General features: G+C 39.7%; 1 protein-coding gene across 4 annotated transcripts in view; it reads right to left on the bottom strand.

Annotated features, from left to right (window-relative positions):
• The window catches only part of LOC133574411 (alsin-like), a 135,520-nt gene that overhangs the window by 92,119 nt on the left and 21,923 nt on the right, over positions 1-21,478 (bottom strand). For all 4 annotated transcript variants that reach the window (XM_061926594.2, XM_061926596.2, XM_072912024.1 and 1 more), the window contains exons 6-12: positions 13,296-13,328; positions 13,028-13,219; positions 8,562-8,668; positions 8,238-8,461; positions 5,569-5,641; positions 5,337-5,497; positions 930-1,089 (exon numbers count right to left, since the gene is read on the bottom strand). In XM_061926594.2, the coding sequence (XP_061782578.1) occupies positions 930-1,089; positions 5,337-5,497; positions 5,569-5,641; positions 8,238-8,461; positions 8,562-8,668; positions 13,028-13,219; positions 13,296-13,328 (950 nt within the window). The remainder of the gene's footprint in view (positions 1-929; positions 1,090-5,336; positions 5,498-5,568; positions 5,642-8,237; positions 8,462-8,561; positions 8,669-13,027; positions 13,220-13,295; positions 13,329-21,478) is intronic.

Below are 21,478 nucleotides of genomic sequence, written 5' to 3'. Positions count from 1 at the left end.
GGAGATGGAGATTTCAAGTTCCAACAGGACTTGGCGCCTGCACACAGCGCAAAATCTACCCGTGCCTGGTTTACGGACCATGGTATTTCTGTTCTAAATTGGCCCGCCAACTCCCCTGACCTTAGCCCCATAGAAAATCTGTGGGGTATTGTGAAAAGGAAGATGCAGAATGCCAGACCCAAAAACGCAGAAGAGTTGAAGGCCACTATCAGAGCAACCTGGGCTCTCATAACACCTGAGCAGTGCCAGAAACTCATCGACTCCATGCCACGCCGCATTAACGCAGTAATTGAGGCAAAAGGAGCTCCAACCAAGTATTGAGTATTGTACATGCTCATATTTTTCATTTTCATACTTTTCAGTTGGCCAACATTTCTAAAAATCCCTTTTTTGTATTAGCCTTAAGTAATATTCTAATTTTGTGACACACGGAATTTTGGATTTTCATTTGTTGCCACTTCAAATCATCAAAATTAAATGAAATAAACATTTGAATGCATCAGTCTGTGTGCAATGAATAAATATAATGTACAAGTTACACCTTTTGAATGCAATTACTGAAATAAATCAAGTTTTTCAAAATATTCTAATTTACTGGCTTTTACCTGTATATGATTTGCCTGAGAAGCTGGACAGGACAGAAAAAATAAATAAATTAAAAAAAAAAATTAATGAAAATGGCAATACCTTTTACGGTGTTCTTTACAGCATATTAATGTAAATTGAAATTATTTTTTTTAAATTTGCGCTAAAATTCTGCCGCATGGTCAGGATTGTACCACCTCTGCCTCAATTTGAGCCGGGAAAACCCCCGATATTGATGTAACCACAACTATGAAGCAGGATAGTTTTAAACCACCGCGAAAATACACACACTGTTAGCAGTCATTAAAAAAAAATGCTGCATGTTAACCAGAACGTACACAGACCTGGCCAGTTGATCTCCGTGGCCCAGTTGCCCCTCAGAGCCTCTGCCCCAGCTCCACACCTCCGTCTCCAGCGTGGGGAAACCCTCCTCGGTTGCTGAATTGAGGATCGGGCTAGAAGAGGATGACTTGCAGCCATAAAGGTGCGGTCTGGATGGGGTTTCTGGAAGAAAAGCATGTTAACCAATGTACAGATGGTCCTCGTTCATACCACTTTTACTTCCAGGTTAGGTTTCGTGGTTACTAAAGAACCTCCTTAAATGATTAAGAGAGAAAAAACGACTTGTTACCACCAGAGGTGGGGTACGAGGAAGGACATTTTTGGTTAACTTTAACCTGCATTATGTCTGTCAAGCTTGATGCAGACTTCTGGTGGTAGTGCGTCAAACAAAAAGGAAAGTGAAACTGAAGTAATCAACGTTGGCTGCAGACCTGGTTTAAAAGGGGGTCATACTATGAATTTGTTTCTACATTTAAAACACTTCCTTGTGGTCTACATAACAAGTAATGGTGATTCTTTGGTCAAAATGTTGCATAGATGATGTTTTACAGATCATCTTCAAGCTGCTTTCTGAACATCTCTTCAGGATGCCCCGTTTTTTATTTATGTGCCTCCAGCTCGACCATGTCTTGTAGTTTTTAACGCTTCCATAGCAAGTCTACTGAGAGATTAAGATTGAACTATACGTTTATTTGTATGGGGGTAAAAAACAGCCCATAGCTCAGAAAGAGATCATTTTGGCAGCCCTCTAGGGGGCGCTTCCGGGCCATTGGTTCAGAAACAATGTACTAACTTACACTAAAACTCAATTTACACCACGGAATGGAATGGAATGGAATTCATTGGTAATCCGAAGCCACCTGTACTGATAAGATAAAACAGTGACCACAACACATGCTTATCAAAACAGTGCATACCTGCAAATAATCTCTGTATTTAGAAAAGGCCACACAACAACCTAAACAATTTTCCAGGTCAAATAAATAAACAATCCGGAGAGTAAGGTCCTTGCCAGGTCAGCAGCTCTACTTTGGACTCACGCCAGATGTCTCAACTCTTCAACTTTGAATCTAAGCTGGTCAATTTAAAGGGTAAAGGCCATTAATTGTTTTGTTTTTACAATTTCTTCTATCAATCAATGTTTATTTATATAGCCCTAAATCGCAAGTGTCTCAAAGGGCTAGTACTATTTCTCTTTAAAGAAGCTTTTCAACCTTTAATAAAATATTTTCATAACTTTTGGTATGATACATGGACTTACAACTAATTGAATGACACCTCTGTCTGAGGGGTCTGTATCGCTTTTACTGGGACTTAGCGTTATTGAGGGGCCACACAAAACAACTACGAAATGTGCTGACCCCCTTTCCCCATTCGTTAAAAAGACAGAAGTCGATGCGAACGCCTACGTGGCTCCAGAAAACTAAAAGAAAAAGAAGAAGAACGCCTATGTGCATTCACTGCTGTCATGGCCGGAGCTCCAAAACAACCAAAGAAACGAAAAGTTTTGTCTGAGGAGACCAAAAAGGAAAATTGAGCTTACTAGGATAAAAGGACAGTCGGGATCAACATTGCCCCAGCTTTCACTCGCTGGCATGAGCTCAAAGACGAGGAATTTCAGACCGATGCCGCGTTGGCTCTGTTCCTGCTGGACTTGTAAGTGACTTCAAAATGATATTGCCAATGTTAGCTGTTGGAAATTTGCGTGTTAGCAATAAATAGCCACTAGCGTGATAGTTTTACTACTATTTTCTTTGGAAAAAATCTCAGACCGGTCTTTCTTTCTTTGCTTTAGACCTGCATCCGCCCCGATACATTCTTTAGCGTCATGTTTGTAGCGTGATCCATGATCATTTCTTGATAGTGTCTGCTATTTAACATCAGCGTAGCCATTAGAGACCTAATATTTTAAAGACATACTTTCACTTTTTTTACTTTTTAATCAAGATACAATTAAGAAATTAATTAAACCATTTTATGGAACAATAAATGAACACCACACTAGAAATGCAAATGATGCATGTGTTCAAAAATGGATGATGGACTTAAAACATTTTAGATGTAATGGAAATTGGAAAAATGCCAATAAGCCCTTTAGATAGTACTTTACCTTTAGAAGCATTAAAGATAAGCTGACTCAATTTAAGATCTTGAATAGATTGTATTTTACATCTTCTCAGCTGTTTAAAATTGGTATAGTACAGGGGTCGGCAACCCGCGGCTCTAGAGCCGCATGCGGCTCTTTAGCGCCGCCCTAGTGGCTCTCTGGAGCTTTTTCAAAAATGTATGAAAAATGGAAAAAGATGAGGGGAAAAATTTTTTTTTGTTTGTTTTAATATGGTTTCTGTAGGAGGACAAACATGACACAAACCTCCCTAATTGTTATAAAGCACACTGTTTGTATTAAACATGCTTCACTGATTCGAGTATTTGGCGAGCACCGTTTTGTCCTACTAATTTTGGCGGTCCTTGAACTCACCATAGTTTGTTTACATGTATAACTTTCTCCGACTTTCTAGGACGTGTTTTATGCCACTTATTTTCCTGTCTCATCTTGTCCACCAAACTTTTAACGTTGTGCATGAATGCACAAAGGTGAGTTTTGTTGATGTTATTGACTTGTGTGGAGTGCTAATCAGACATATTTGGTCACTGCATGACTGCAAGCTAATCGATGCTAACATGCTATTTAGGCTGGCTATATGTACATATTGCATCATTATGCCTCATCTGTAGGTATATTTGAGGTCATTTAGTTTCCTTTAAGTCATCTTAATTCAATTTATATCTCATTACACACTATCTGTATGTAATATGGCTTTTAATTTTTTGCGGCTCCAGACAGATTTGTTTTTGTATTTTTGGTCCAATATGGCTCTTTCAACATTTTGGGTTGCCGACCCCTGGTGTAGTAGATAGCAAATTATGTATGAAGTGTAGGGCAGCCGATGCAACTCTTGTTCATTTATTGTGGGAATGTCCGGGAATAAAAGAGTTATGGTTGAAAACAACAAAAGAAGCAATCACATTCCTTAATATAAACATCCCAATGACACTGCAAACTTGTATTCTTGGGGATCTCCATCAATTTAGTAACATGTCATCAAAGAGTAAAAATGCATTTCTTTCAATATGCATAATAACAAGAAGGGTAATATTAAAAAAATGGATAGATGTTGATAGTCCAACGTATTCTGACTGGTACACACAAGCTATGGAGATGATATCAGTAGAAAAAAACTGCATTTAGTTTAGATAATAATGAGTCATATATTGGAATATGGGATCCATTATTTAAATTGGTTTTAACTATTAAATGAACCAAAAATATGAGTTATTATATCTCTGTGGAAAATATTGGACATTATGTGTTGTCAAGTTTATGAGATGCGATGCAAGTGTAAGCCACTGTGACACTATTGTTATTTTTTTTAAATTTTTTATTAATGTCTGTATTGATAATGTCAATGAGGGATTTTTGTATTGTTGATAATAAAGGTAAAGTATTGGTAGTGTTCTTTATCAATAGCGCTATTTCTATTGGTATTTGTATTGATCCATTTGTAGTGTAATAATGCTCATTGTCATTTCTGTATTATTTTTTATTTTCACTAACTGCTTATTTGCTATTACTTTTACCATCATATTTGTACATGTCGTATTTGCTGATGTTGCTCTATTGTTGTTGTTGTTGTTGTTTGCTGTTGTTGTTTTTGTCTCTCTGTCTAATCCCCCTCTTGTCCCCACAATTTCCCCCTCTGTCTTCTTTTTTTTCTCTTTCTATCCCCTCCTGCTCCGGCCCGGCTGCACTAAATGATAATATAAATACATTTAATAAAGTCAAATACAAATAAGGCAACAAGAGAAGTATCCTACACTTCTCTTTTGTAAAGTAAATCTGAACAGCCGACATGGGCATCTACATCAACTATATGATTTGCCTGAGAAGCTGGACAGGACACAAAAAAAAAAAAAAAAAAAAAAAGATAATGTCAATGAGGGATTTTTAATCACTGCTATGTTGAAATTGTTACTAATATTGATACTGTTGTTGATAATATTCATTTTTGTTACACTACTTTTAGATTGTTCTGTGTCATGTTTGTGTGTCCTCTCAATTGCTCTGTTTATTGCTATTCTGAATGTTGCTGGGTCGGGTTTGGTTTTGGAATTGGATTGCATTATTATGGTATTGTTTTGTTTAATTGATTAATAAATTCTTTAAAAAAAAAAAAAAAAGAGATATTATATTATTTGTGCCAATACTACAGGTGACATCATGTCGGTATGATGCTATGTGCGGTTTTCTTCTGGCAAAACACTACCGCTTAGGTCCACTGGCGCCGCCAAAATCAACCAAAACTGAAAGATCCTAACTGGGGCTTTAAGTTATTCCCACTACTACCTACTATGGGTTGCTGTTCCAGGTAAGGAGCTTCGCCTCGTTCCGGTTTTCCCGTCCCGGCTTAAGTCTGTGAGACTGGAGCTCTTGTATCCTTGCAGTGACTTCTTCTTCTTCTGCAGGGACAACTCTTCCAAGCCCATTGGAGTGGAGGATCTGACCCCCTCACTAGAGTCATAGGAGAGATGATTAATAATCAGGTGAGATACTGCAGGTTGACCATTTCTTCAATGTCCTACCAAACTGTCGCCTCATTTGTATAGGCGGCGGATAGCTGGTCGTTGAAAGGAGTTGAGGAGACACAGCTGTCATCTGGACAAAAAAATGGCCCCGTGAACTATGCCGCCAAACACATGAAAAAAGTACACGCTCTAGGGGTGTAACAGTACGTGTATTTGTATTGAACCGTTTCGGTACGGGGGTTCCGGTTCGGTTCGGAGGTGTACCGAAGGAGTTTCCACACGAACATATTAAGTAGCGTAACGCACGTTGTGTAAACCAGTGACGTGCAGTCACTAGAGGCAGGTGAGGCGGGGCCTCACCTGCCATCATGGAAAGAAAAAAAATGTAAAAAGACATTTTTTTAATTAAATTGTTATATGTATCCAGTGATTATACTATAAAGTTATTTTCCATTTAACTTCACCCGTTTTAGATTATTTTTTATTTAAAATCGCTGAATTTTCACATTTGCCGTTCAAATACTGAGAAGAGACGGTGCGGTGAACAGCAGCCAGTCGAGGCACGTCACTCAGTGCCTCAACATGGATTGCGGACTCGGCTAACTGCTGGCCGGCTGTGCAGTGAGACCGTGTTGCTATATGAATTATATTATACATTTCCATAGTTTAGTTAGCTGAGGTATATAATGTACAGTGTATTTTGTCAACAACTGTATGTGTGTAACGTATTTCTTGTGCTGAGCGATCATAAAACGGCTGCAAAAGACGCACTGGCTGAGGCTCGCCTCCTGCACCCCCGCCGTAGAATGCACGGCAACCCCTGACGGGAGTGTTATATCAACTAAAGCCCACACTTAAACTTTCCACGTGCAAGATTGAATCTATTTAAAAAAGTTATTTCATAAGAAGGCAAAAAGTGCAAAAACAATAATGTTCGTGTTGGAGGAGTTGTGAATGACTGCAGGGCCACAACATTAGGTACACCTGCAGACTGCAGGTGTACCTAATTCACAACTCCTCCAACACGAACATTATTGTTTTTGCACTTTTTGGCTTCTTATTAAATAACTTTTGTAACCTATTTTCATGGGCTTTCCTCTTTGTGATGTTAAGTTCCTGTTATGCGCTGTTATACAGTATATGCCTTGAGCTCTTATTTTGAAGGCACTAAGAGCGGAAGTGATGACACGTTGGAGTGGAGCGGAAGTTTTTGAAAGAATGTAAATAAAGTGGTCCTCGTGTAAACTGGAGCCTCCGTGTTTGTTATTTTGTAGTTTCATACAGTATAGGCGACATTTATAAACCCTCGGTTACACTTTTTTAAATAGATTCAATCTTGCACGTGGAAAGTTTAAGTGAGGGCTTTAGTTGATATAACACTCTCGTCAGGGGGTGCATGAATCCAACACAACAGCGGCTCATGGACTTATTTTATAAGTAAAGGTAAGACCATAATAAAGTTTTTTATAATTAAATGTGCTTTTTTGTGTGCTACAGTTTGTATGTGTAAAGTTAAAGTTAAGTTAAAGTACCAATGATTGTCACACACACACTAGGTGTAATGAAATTTGTCCTCTGCATTTGACCCATCCCCTTGATCACCCCCTGGGAGGTGAGGGGAGCAGTGGGCAGCAGCGGCGCCGCGCCCAGGAATAATTTTTGGTGATTTAATAACCCCCAATTCCAACCCTTGATGCTGAGTGCCAAGCAGGGAAGAATGCTGGTATGAGCTTTTAAACATAACCCGTTAACTGCTGCCAATCAAATGGTGAATAAGATACTCTTTAGGGTTCATATGTTTGTAAATCTGACTGTGATGAAGTCAGTGCCTCACCAGCCATCAACCTCACCGCACGTCACTGGTGTAAACAATGCACACCGAGGCACAACACACTGCCGTGTGTTGTGCCTCGGTGTGCATTGGTCTATCGTAGCCCGTTAGTTGCTAGCATGCCGCTAACGGGCTAGGATAGACTGACCATACGTCCTCTTTTCACCGGACATGTCCTCTTTTGCGGAGCTGTCAGGACGGACTTTCTTAAATGCCTCAAATGTCCGGCATTTTGAGTTAGGGTTGCGTGTATTTTCAATGTACGTTCAGGGTTAAGAAGGGGTTAAAAACAAAACAAATTGTGAAGGTGCAGCAGCATTGGTGAGGGAGGGGCAGAGACAGAGAGAGAGAGAGAGTTATGATAAACGCGCATGCGTCGCCAGGCTCTGCTTTTTATCCATTGATTTATCAGATTAAGTTTTTTATTATCTATAGCAGGGGTGTCAAAAGTGTGCCCCGGAGGCCATTTGCGGCAAACAGCTAATGTTTTAAAGGCCCACGGCACATTCTAAAAATACTATTAAAATAAACAAAAACATAACAAAAGTGAAATAAAAAAAGCTTAAAGGTTAAATACAGTTGCAATGTTGACTAATAAAACAAAGCAGTTTTTTTTTCCTTTCAAACTGTCATTGCTCAAAACATAATATTGAATCAAAATCAATGTTATTATGAATTATTGACCTATCCAAGGTTCCCATTACTTCACATCAAATATTCAACTAAGAAAAATATTTTTGGTGGAAGATTTTGCAAATTTGGTAAATAAATAACCCCAAAATTTATATTTTGTTGTTTTCTTACTGTACCGAAAATTAACCGAACTGTGACCTCTAAACCGAGGTACGTACCGAACCAACATTTTTGTGTACCGTTACATCCCTAACACGCCCACCTGAGGTCTGGCTGCTCAGTGAGTCGCTATCGCCGAGCCCGCTGCTATTTTGCATCTCTAATGAGTGACCGGAGAGTTTTTGGAGAAGGTTCTGAAGCTCCAGCTCATTAGGGAAAGCACGTTTCTTTTTATCTGTCAAGCCTGGCAGTGGGTATGATGTAGTGCAGCTGTCCGTCTGGGTTATAGGGTCATCTTGTCCATCGGGCTCAGATTTTCCAACATTCCTGAGAGAAAGACCAACCAAAAAAAAAAAAAAGATACTCATTAACAAAAATCTGAAATGCAAAACGTGAAAATATATCAAAAAGTATTGTATTACTGTACTCTTTGTTGTTAGATATGCTGTAAGTGTATGGAAATAAAACTGTTTGATATCTATGGCTCCCGCCAGCTGGTTGAAACCTTTGTTTGGAGCGTCTTCTGGCTGAAGTCTAAGAATACAAACAGAAAAGCTTTTAGAATAGGATAGAACTTTATTGTCATTGCACTTCAAAAATACAACAAAATGAGTTTTCAGTACAACCGTCCAAGAGCAGACAAACAATATACAGTTACAGGAAGCGCCCCATAAAAAAAGGTACACTGCAAAAAGTCAGTGTTCAAAAACAAGAAAAGAAAATACAAAAATTTGAGGTATTTTATTTGAACTAACCAAAATTATCTGCCAATAGAACAAGAAAATTTGGCTTGTCAAGACTTTCCAAAACAAGTAAAATTAGCTAACTTCAATGAACCCAAAAATACCTTAAAATAAGTATATTCTCACTTAAAACAAGTGCACTTTTATTGGTATAAAAAAAAGAGATCTTTTTGCTCAATATGTTGAAAAATATTGTTAAATTAAGTAAATGCTAGTGCCATTATCTTGACATAATGATATGCACTCGGCATTACATTTCTTGAAACCAGCAAACTTATACTAAAAACTAGTTCATTGTTCTTAATAGAAAGGCAACAAGGCAACCGCTTGTTACTCTCGGGGTCTCCTAGCCGCTCAGGCAAATCATATGTTCTAAAATTGCATTTTTCCATCGATAACATGACATTATCGCGCCAAGTGCGTGCTCTTTCAGTCAATTAGTGCGCATATAAAGAGCCCGGCCCCCGGCCAAATTTTTTTTAATTGTAATTTTGAAGAATTTATCTGAATGTGCATGAACTATTTCTGTTCAAAATTGTTTGAAATGTCACATGTTAAATGTTTGAATATTAACTGTCAGTTTGCTGTACTGTGCCAACTGTACCACCATAGGAGTACGTATTTTCTATTGTTTCATTGAAAATAAAACAGCAAACTCCATTCGGCTTTCATCTGTTTTAATTATGAGACACAATTGTGTCAAAATCATGATTTTTTTATTCAGAAATGATTACTTTAAAAAAGTAGTTTTATTCTTGTGAGTGTTGATGACACAGCTTTGCAACAGTTGATATTCTAGTTTCAAGCATGTTTTACTCAATATAGGTCATCAAATCTCAGCAACAACCTGAATATCTTGCTGAGATCATTTAGGACCAAAACACTTAAAACAAGTAAAACACTCTAACATCAAATCTGCTAAGTGAGAAGAATTATCATATCAGACAGAAAATAAGCAAATATCACCCTTATTTGAGATATTTCATCTTACTTAGATTTCAGTTTTTGTAGTGTAGGAAAGGAAGGGAGCTCACTTTGAGACCAGGAAAAACCAGAGCAACAATAAGCACTAAGGTTGTACTACTAAAGTATTGCAGTACTAATGAATTAAAAACAGTAATATATTGCTTTGAAAAATACCAGGATTTTGTTTATTCATCGACATCATGTGCGCCACGGTGACAATGCTGGCATACCAGCCGCGGCACATGTTAGTCAACATTCACACACACACAGCACTTTGCAAGCAGAAACAGAGTAGACACAGAAGAGTGAGAATGGACGTATTTCCCATATCGGCCGATAAATGCTTTAAAATGTAATATCGGAAATTATCGGTATCGGTTTCAAAAAGTAAAATGTATGACTTTTTAAAACTTCGCTGTACGGAGTGGTACACGGACGTAGGGAGAAGTACAGAGCGCCAATAAACCTTAAAGGCACTGCCTTTGCGTGCCGGCCCAATCACATAATATTAAGGGTGTAACGGTACGTGTATTTGTATTGAACCGTTTCGGTACGGGGGGTTCGGTTCGGTTCGGTTCGGAGGTTTACCGAACGAGTTTCCACACAGACATATTAAATAGCGCACCGCACGTTGTGTAAACAATGCACAACACCGGGCTACTACAACATGCAAAAGCCAGAGCTGGAAGACCCTCTTGCCTCGTTAAGATCTCCCGTTTGGGAACATTTGGGCTTCGCGGTGCGATACAACAATGGATAACATCGCTTCAACGAAGAGAAAGACGAACAGACACAGCTCCCACCGCATTCAAGCAGCCTCTCCTCGGCGAGTCAGGCAGGGCTAAAGCAATAACAAATGTTTTTATAGCAGCAGATTTAAGACCATATTGCATTAAAATCTAGATTTTGACCCACTTCTATGGTGGAAGAACAATGAGCCCATATATCCTCTTACTGCCAAGTTAGCCAGGCACTACCTCGCCATACCTGCTACCTCCGTGCCCAGCCAAAGGCTATTTTCCACAGCTGGAGACATTTTAACTGCAAGCAGGTCTGCTCTTTCTGCAGACAATGTGGATAAACTGATTTTTCTGGCAAAAAACATGAAAATTGAGTGAAAGTCACCAGGGTTAAAGGCTGGGGGGGGGGGAAGAAAAGTTAATCTGAGGCTGAGTTGACTTGAAACTGTTTAATGTTGCACTTTTTGTATGTAGAAGAAACGATTTGTCATTTTATTTAATCCGAGCAACAACTTGAAGCAGTTTAATGTTGCACTTTATATGTGGAAATGTTGCACTTTATATGTAGAAAAGTTTTGTTAAGAAACCAATTCTGAGCCTTATCTTATTTAGCTTTTATTTTATATATGTTGACTGCATTAACCTTGGCAATGGACCCTGTGTGTGTATGTATGTTATTGTTATGCAGGCCCGGCCCTAACCAATCTGGCGCCCTAGGCAAGATTTTAGGTGGCGCCCCCCCACATCGGCAGTGAAGTGTATATACTCACAAGAAACCGAATAGCTTTGTCTTTGACCTTTTTTTTTTACTTACAACTATATCTAATATATAAAGGGGTGGAAAAGTGACTATTACCTGCAGGGCAAACATTAACTAACCAGAAGGCAATAACAATGTAAACAAAAAACACCTGCTTAAAAGATCTAATACAATTGTCCCTAAGGAATGTAAGGTGGGAGTACTGTAATTACCTAACGTTACATTATTATTTTCCATAACAATTTAGCCCCCTCCACAATATTAACCCGACGTTAAAACAGATTATAGATTAGCAATTGCCGAATCATGTAACATTAGCTTAATGCTAAAAAGCCAGGTTACTATCACATTCTGTAACAGACAAATCATTTCATGTAGGCTAACGTTACCTACCTGCTACCTCTGTCTTTTCTCGTTTCTCCTCCTCTTCTTTTCTCTTTTTTCTTCCCTGGGCACCTGACAGTTTTGGCCGTTTTGACATCTTGTGTTGATTTTTTGATGTGGTGACGTCCAAAAAGAGTCATGATACGGGAAGGGAGGGGCACACCGTGCGGGGGGTTCCCCCCGGTGGGGGGGGGGGCGTAATGTTGTAACAAATAATATTTCTATTAAATAGGCTTTACTTTGCATTTTAATTAACGTGGGATTATTTTTTGTATTTAGAAATAATAGTACCAACTTTTATTTTATTTATTTTTTCTCCAACATTTGTGGCACTGGCGTGGCGCCCCCTGGTGGACGGCGCCCTTAGCATTTGCCTATACGGCCTATGCCACGGGCCGGCCCTGTTGTTATGCTTAGCATTCATGACTGCCTGCTGTTGCACTGATCAGCCTAGTGGTGACTCACATCCATCACACACAGAGCTATTTTAAAGCAATGTTAAAAGAATAAAGCCATTGATTACACATTTTGGTAAATAAATAACCATACAATGTATATTTTGTTGTTTTCTTACTGTACCGAAAAGTGACCTCTAAACCGAAATTTTTGTGTACCGTTACACCCTTACATAATATCTACGGATTTTCACACACACAAGTGAATGCAAGGCATACTTGGTCAACAGCCATACAGGTCACACTGAGAGTGGTTGTATAAACAACTTTAACACTGTTACAAATTTGCACCACACTGTGAACCAACACCAAACAAGAATGACAAACACATTTCGGGAGAACATCCGCACCGTAACACAACAGAACAAATACCCTTGCAGCACTAACTCTTCCGGGACGCTACAATATACAACCCCCGCTACCCTCTATCCCCTTGCAGCGCGGAAAGCTTCTCTGAGATGTTATCCAATTTTCGGTTCAATTTTGATATCGCCAAAATCTGAGTGCTTCCTTGAATGGCGGCCATTATCTTACAAATGTGTCGATAGACCAGAGCAACGTTTTCCCGAACCTGTGCTTTACGTCAAGAACATCTTGTCAATTGAGTTGAGGGACCAGTTTATCAATTTGTTTTAGATTTTGGAAAACAGTGCAAAATAGATGCTCTTAGAATGTTAAGACAAGACAAGGACAAAGAAGCCAATCAGGAGAAATAGGAGAGGGAGGGTAATGTGTCCGCCTTTGTTGAGAGCCAAACAAGAACATTTGAGGCAGTTTTTTAACGTGTTCCCTTTTGTGGCATGTATCATCAGATTCAATATAATTTCATTTGAGCTCCTACTTACCTCCGCTGACATGCTTTCAGTTAGCTCCACCCCCAGCGGACAGTAGTGTGCGTCGTCAACAGAGAACGATTCGTCTTTCTTCGTCAGCGACAGGTGTGATGCGGACCGCTTCTCTCGAGGTTTATGTGCATTGGAGTTTTGGGGATGCAAACTACGGACCAGAGCCAGGCTGTGGTAAGCCCCACAAGCTACCTGTTAGGAAATAAAAACACAACACTGTAAATGTAACATTTATTTTCAATAATTAGATGAAGATATCGGAATGTACCTGAATCACATGTCTGCCTGCCAAGTGCTCCACCTAGACCAAAGTTGAAAATAAGCATTATATATAAATACATGTGTGATGCAATAAATTAGCGGTGTCGAAGGAGCCAGGTTTGACAATCTCCTTATAAGGAATATTTAAACGGAGTAGAAAAGCCTTTGTAATCACTAGCTTTGGCCTCCGTTCTAATTGAAGCTCCCCCTGCTCGTTCAAGCACTCTCATACACATATATTCAGCCTGTAGGGCAGGCCTGGGCAATTATTTTGACTAGGGGGCCAAATTTACAGAAAAAAAATGTGTCTGAGGGCCGGTGTGTCTATTTTTTAGGAACACGAATACAAAACCTCACAATAATGTCTGATTGAATGCTAAAAACGTTATGACAGACCGCCTTAAAAAACGGAATGGAATTTTAAATTTTTTTACTGAATGAGATAAAGAATGTGGGATTCACAATATTAACTATGAACGATAAAACACTGAATATTGACAACATATTAAACGTCACACACCCTCTCGATCGTCATATTTTACAGTCACGTGAAACGCAACAAAAATGCAACAAACACAGCGATGCATGGTCCGATGCATTTATTTATTTATTTTTTTTACACACAATATATAAAAAAAAGATCCTTTGACTTTGCATTAAAAAACTGGCAGCTCAGTCGCCATAATTTTACCTTAAAAAACAGCCATATTACTGTGAATAGAAAAACTGTAACATTGTTTTTTTCTACAGTAAAATTCTGGCAACTGAGCTCCCAGGTTTTTTTTTTACCATAAAATCTATTCAAATTTCTACAATGTTTGATGGATAACTGGCTTTGAAATCCTATTTCAAGTATATATTTTTTTATCTTAATTGATAAACGTTTTGAAATGTTTGATAGTATTACATTTCTTGCATTATTAGACAATATTACAGTTTCAATAATATGCAATTGCATGCAATACATGTATTCCCTTTTGTCAAAATGGAAAGAATACATTTAGTAAGAAAAGATAAAGTACTTTATCGACGCATATTATTTCAGGGCTTTTGGCAGGCCACCTTAAATGACGTGGCGGGCCAGATTCGTGTTGAATCTTTTGAGCCTACGTCATATTAGTTTCACTTTGTCAATCTAATTCCCTAAATTACATTATTTTAAATTTCACCTGAACATTAAAGGCCTACTGAAATGTGATTTTCTTATTTAAACGGGGACAGCAGGTCCATTCTATGTGTCATACTTGATCATTTCACGATATTGCCATATTTTTGCTGAAAGGATTTAGTAGAGAACATCGACAATAAAGTTCGCAACTTTTGGTCGCTGATAAAAAACCCTTGCCTGTACCGGAAGTAGCAGACGAGTAGCGTGACGTCACAGGTTGTGGAGCTCCTCACATCTGCACATTGTTTACAATCATGGCCACCAGCAGCGAGAGCGATTCGGACCGAGAAAGCGACGATTTCCCCATTAATTTGAGCGAGGATGAAAGATTTGTGGATGAGGAAAGTGAGTGAAGGATTAGAGGGCAGTGGGAGCGATTCAGATAGGGAAGATGCTGTGAGAGGCGGGTGGGACCTGATATTCAGCTGGGAATGACTAAAACAGTAAATAAACACAAGACATATATATATACTCTATTAGCCACAACACAACCAGGCTTATATTTAATATGCCACAAATTAATCCCGCATAACAAACACCTCCCCCCTCCCGTCCATACGTCTACTCAGTGGCCTAGTGGTTAGAGTGTCCGTCCTGAGATCGGTAGGTTGGGAGTTCAAATCCCGGCCGAGTCATACCAAAGACTATAAAAATGGGACCCATTACCTCCCTGCTTGGCACTCAGCATCAAGGGTTGGAATTGGGGGTTAAATCACCAAAATGATTCCCGGGCGCAGCCACCGCTGCTGCCCACTGCTCCCCTCACCTCCCAGGGGGTGATCAAGGGTGATGGGTCAAATGCAGAGAATAATTTCGCCACACCTAGTGTGTGTGTGACAATCATTGGTACTTTAACTTTAACTTTAATACAACTCAAACACCTGCACAACACACTCAATCCCACAGCCCAAAGTACCGTTCACCTCCCCAAAGTTCATACAGCACATATATTTCCCCAAAGTCCCCAAAGTTACGTACGTGACATGCACATAGCGGCACGCACGTACGGGCAAGCGATCAAATGTTTGGAAGCCGCAGCTGCATGCGTACTCACGGTACCGCGTCTGCGCATCCAACTCAAAGTCCTCCTGGTAAGAGTCTCTGTTGTCCCAGTTCTCCACAGGCCAATGGTAAAGCTTGACTGTCATCTTCCGGGAATGTAAACAATGAAACACCGGCCGTGTTTGTGTTGCTGCAGCCGCCCGCAATACACCGCTTCCCACCTACAGCTTTCTTCTTTGCTGTCTCCATTGTTCATTGAACAAATTGCAAAAGATTCACCAACACAGATGTCCAGAATACTGTGGAACTTTGCGATGAAAACAGACGACTTAATAGCTGGCCACCATGCTGTCCCAAAATGTCCTCCACAATCCGTGACGTCACGCGCTGACGTCATCATACCGAGACGTTTTCAGCAGGATATTTCGCGCAAAATTTAAAATTGCACTTTAGTAAGCTAACCCGGCCGTATTGGCATGTGTTGCAATGTTAAGATTTCGTCATTGATATATACACTATCAGACTGCGTGGTCGTTAGTAGTGGGTTTCAGTAGGCCTTTAAAATGCATCAATGGAGGTAAAAGCCATAGAAAAAATGGGTGCCATATAATATACTGGGGCTGTGAATCTTTGGGCACCTCACAATTCCGATTCAATTCAATTCTTGAGGGTAACGAATCGATTCAGAATCGATTCTCGATTCAAAACTTTTTTTAATAACATAAAAGCCGGTTCTGTGATTGACTACAATAGATAAACAGCTCTGATAAATATCTACATTACTTAAAAGAAAACATTTTTTTATTCAATAAAATTCTACCCAAACATTTAATAAAGTCAAATACAAATAAGGCAACAAGAGAAATATCCAACATTTTTAAAGTAAATCTGTGCAGCACATATGGCATACTTGCCAACCTTGAGACCTCCGATTTCGGGAGGTGGGGGGGTGGGGGTGGGGGGCGTGGCCGGGGGTGGGGGTGGGACGGGGGCGTGGTTGTGGCCGGGGGCGTGGTTAAGAGGGGAGGAGTATATTGACAGCTAGAATTCACCAAGTCAAGTATTTCATATATATATATATATATATATATATATATATATATATATATATATATATATATATATATATCCTGAAAATATGCAAACAAAACTGTGTTTAGATAATTGATACTTCAAACTTGCATAAATAAATCTTAAGGAATATAACATAACTTGGCTTCTGAGAGCTTCAAAATGTAATGAATAAAATGCTAAAGTTGTTGATAAACAAGCAATTATTTTAATAATTAAATATGGTCATTTTAAATGAATTATATGGTCATTTTAAATGAATTATTATGATAATTAAAATTAATTATTTCAAATATGTTTATTTTAATGTATAATTCTATGGCTGGATGTAATAAGGAGTCAGAAAAAATACAAATAAAAACACAATTAATTTTGATGCTTTTAGCAAAATATAGTAAAAATGTATTTAGGTTTTTTTTTGTAATTAATAAATATATTTATTTTTAGGTGAGATAAACATAATAATACAATTGATCTCTAGTCTGGATGATTTAGTTCTTGCCACCCTGTTGTCCTCCCGTCATACAAAAAAGGCTGTCCTCACTCAGGTCTGCATGGAGCTGGAGGGGACGTGGCCTCCAGCTCCGGCTGAAAATCGGGAGATTTTCGGGAGAATATTTGTCCCGGGAGGTTTTCGGGAGAGGCGCTGAATTTCGGGAGTCTCCCGGAAAATTCGGGAGGGTTGGCAAGTATGACATCTGGACAGGACAGATTTAAAATGTAAAATAAATAAATAAAATAAAAAAATCGATTTTGTATTTTTCTGAAATCTCTTAATCCATCCATCCATCCATTTTCTACCGCTTATTCCCTTTTGGGGTCGCGGGGGGCGCTGGAGCCTATCTCAGCTACAATCGGGCGGAAGGCGGGGTACACCCTGGACAAGTCGCCACCTCATCGCAGGGCCAACACTCGCTATTAATTCAAAAACCTTTTTTTTTTTTTTTTTTTGACACCTCTACAATATACAGCGATTTGAAAAAGTATTCATACTAGAGATGTCCGATAAATGCTTAAAATGTAATATAGGAAATTATCGGTATCGGTTTCAAAAAGTAAAATTAATGACTTTTTAAAACGCTGCTGTACGGAGCGGTACATATCCGGTAAAACACGGACGTAGGGAGCAGTACAGAGCAGTTATGTCTCTCAGTCAGCAGCTCCTCCCATCTCCTCTCTCCCACTCACAATACAGGAGTTGACGACTGCAGCATGAGAGGTTTACTGGCGACGCTTGTTGACCTCATCAAACCGCCGCGAGCGCAGCATAACAACAACAAGAGTGTGTTGTTGCCGGTGCTGTAGCCGTGGCTAACAAGCGAGCTTGCTCGGTGACTGACTAACGACACCATGTCTATGATTTGGGATTATTTTAAAGTGTCTCTGACGGGTAAAAAACTGGCAATTTGCAATGACTGCAAAAAGTTGGTTATGCGAGGAGGAACCAAGACGTCTTCCTTTAATACGAGCAATCAGATCTCCCACCTCTTCAAGAATCATAAGGAGATACACGATGAATACAAGCGGAAGATGGATGTGAGCCCAGTTTATAATTCCCTGTTATACAGTATGCCAGGCAGTCTTGCACTAAATGAGGACTATGTTATTGTTTACTTTATTACTCTAGTACAGTGTTTTTCAACCTTTTTTGAGCCAAGGCACATTTTTTTCATAAAAAAAATACGGAGGCACACCACCAGCAGAAAAGGTTAAAAAATGAAACTCCACCAGGTTGTCGTGCCTTATTTTGAGTTTGTTGTTGTTTGTGTGTCGTGCTTTAGTTCCTGTCTTGCGCTGTTATTTTGGTGACACTTCCTGTTTTGTTGGTGTTCTCCTGTAGCGGGCTTCACGCCTTCCTTTGAGTGCTATTGCCCGCAACTGCTTTGTTTTCGCAATCAAGACTATTTAAGTTGTGCGTACGCTATCCTTCTTTGTAGGGACATTGTTGATTGTCATTTCATGTACAGATGTGCTTTGTGGACGCCGTCTTTGCTCCACACGCTGTAAGTTTTTGCTGTCGTCCAGCATTCTGTTTTTGTTGACTTTGTAGCCAGTTCAGTTTTACTTTTGTTTTACATAGCCATCCCTACGCTTCAGTGCCTTTTCCTAGTGCAGGGGTCGGCAACCCGCGGCTCTAGAGCCGCCCTAGTTGCTCTCTGGAGGTTTTTCAGAAATGTATGAAAAATGGAAAAAGATGAGGGGAAAACAATCTATTTTTTGTTTTAATATGGTTTCTGTAGGAGGACAAACATGACACAAACCTCCCTAATTGTTATAAAGCACACTGTTTATATTAAACATGCTTCACTGATTCGAGTATTTGGCGAGCGCCGTTTTGTCCTACTAATTTTGGCGGTCCTTGAACTCACCGTAGTTTGTTTACATGTATAACTTTCTAGGACGTGTTTTATGCCACTTCTTTTTCTGTCTCATTTTGTCCACTAGACTTTTAAGGTTGTGCATGAAAGGTGAGTTTTGTTGATGTTATTGACTTGTTGGAGTGCTAATCAGACATATTTGGTCACTGCATGACTGCAAGCTAATCGATGCTAACATGCTATTTAGGCTAGCTATATGTACATATTGCATCATAATGCCTCATTTGTAGCTATATTTGAGGTCATTTAGTTTCCTTTAAGTCCTCTTAATTCAATTTATATCTCATGACACACTATCTGTATGTAATATGGCTTTTAATTTTTTGCGGCTCCAGACAGATATTTTTTGGTATTTTTGGTCCAATATGGCTCTTTCAACATTTTGGGTTGCCGACCCCTGTCCTAGCGGGACTTGCCTTTTGTATAAATTTTTTGGTTTAAGCGTTACATACCTTTTTACCTGCACGCTGTCTCCCGCTGTGCTTTGCATATTGGGATTGCCAAGCTCAACACAGTGCAGGCACTAGACGACGGCACATTATTATGATTATTGATTGGCAAAAAATATTTTTTGGACCAATAGGTGAAGTGGCATAATTTCCCACGGCACACCAGACAATATCTAACGGCACAGTGGTTGAAAATCACTGCTCTAGTACACTCTGGACTGAAGCTGTGTGCCTTCATTGTTTTTGTAGCTGTTGTTTTGAGGCATGTTTAAAAAAAATAAAAAAATAATGCACTTTGTGAAAGTCAAAGTATAGTATTTCCCATAGTTGTAGTGGGTATCAGGATTATCTCAGGGAGAGCATGTCCCAAATTCCAAGCTGCTGTTTTGAGGCATGTTAAAAAAAAAAAAGCACTTTGTGACTTCAATAATAAATATGGCAGTGCCATGTTGGCACTTTTTTCCATAACTTGAGTTGATTTATTTTGGAAAACCTTGTTACATTGTTTAATGCATCCAGCGGGGCATCACAACAAAATTAGGCATAATAATGTGTTAATTCCACGACTGTATGTATCGGTAATTAAGAGTTGGACAATATCGGAATATCGGCAAAAAAGCCAATATTGGACATCTCTAATTCATACCCTTTGAACGTTTCCACAAAACATCAAAACCCCAAAAAAGACCAACACAAAGCGGCACACAATTGTGAAGTCCAAAGCAAAATATGACATGATTTTCATTTTGTGTGTGACTTACAAAAGTATTCGGTCTCTTTGAGTCGCTGCAGTTACAGCCGCAATCTAGGTCTGGAGCAGCTGTGCACATGGAGGAACTGGAAATGTTTGCCTATTTCTCTTTGTCAAACAGCTCCAGCTCAGTCAGATTAGATGGAGAGTGTTAGTGGACCGCAGTTTTCCCCTTGCCAAAGACAAGGGGAAAACTGCGGTATTTTGTGGTAACCATTCCATTGTAGCCACCCCACTCCAGCAGGATTGCCCTGTATTTCATCAACACTGACCATCTTCCCCGTCCTTGCTGGAGGAAAGTGCCACAAAGCCACCACCTTGTTTGACGGTGGAGTGTTTAAAGTAGGGTTGTACGGTATACCGGTACTGGTATAGTATCGCGGTACTAATGAATCAAAAATGGTGCTATACTCTGTTTGACAGCGCGTCGTCACGTCGTGACATTACTGGTTTTACGAGCAGAGTAGCATGTTCGGCAGCGCACAATAACAGAGTACCGTATTTTCCGCACTATTAGCCGCACCTAAAAACCACAAATTTACTCAAAAGCTGACAGTGTGGCTTATAACCCGGTGCGCTTTATATATGGATTAATATTAAGATTCATTTTCATAAAGTTTCGGTCTCGCAACTACGGTAAACAGCCGCCATCTTTTTTCCCCGTAGAAGAGGAAGTGCTTCTTCTTCTACGCAAGCAACCGCCAAGGTAAGCACCCGCCCCCATAGAACAGGAAACGCTTCTTCTTCTACTGTAAGCAACCACCCGCCCGCGTAGAAGAAGAAGAAGCGCGCGGATATTACGTTTCATTTCCTTTGTGTGTTTACATCTGTAAAGACCACAAAATGGCTCCTACTAAGCGACAGGTTTCCAAGACGCAATCTCTCCATCCGCACACGGACTACTATTTCACAGCAACTGCCTAAAGACTTTCAAGAAAAGCTGGCTACTTTCCGTGCATATTGTAAAAACAAGATAGCTGAAAAAAAGATCCGGCCAGAGAACATTATCAACATGGACGAGGTTCCACTGACTTTTGATATTCCTGTGAACCGCACTGTGTATATAACGGGAGCACGTACGGTGAATATTCGCACCACAGGGAATGAGAAGTCATCCTTCACTGTGGTCCTAGCTTGCCATGCTAATGGCCAGAAACTTCCACCCATGGTGATATTCAAAAGGAAGACCTTGCCAAAAGAGACCTTTCCAGCCGGCGTCATCATAAAAGCTAACTCGAAAGGATGGATGGATGAAGAAAAGATGAGCGAGTGGTTAAGGTAAGTTTACGCGAAGAGGCCGGGTGGCTTTTTTCACGCAGCTCCGTCCATGTTGATATACGACTCCATGCGCGCCCACATCACGCTGGTTTT

This window comes from Nerophis lumbriciformis, linkage group LG31, assembly GCF_033978685.3.
Source record: "Nerophis lumbriciformis linkage group LG31, RoL_Nlum_v2.1, whole genome shotgun sequence".
Lineage (NCBI taxonomy): Eukaryota > Metazoa > Chordata > Actinopteri > Syngnathiformes > Syngnathidae > Nerophis > Nerophis lumbriciformis.
The sequence above is the reverse complement of the archived record's forward strand: the minus strand, read 5'-3'. Positions and strand labels throughout refer to the sequence as shown.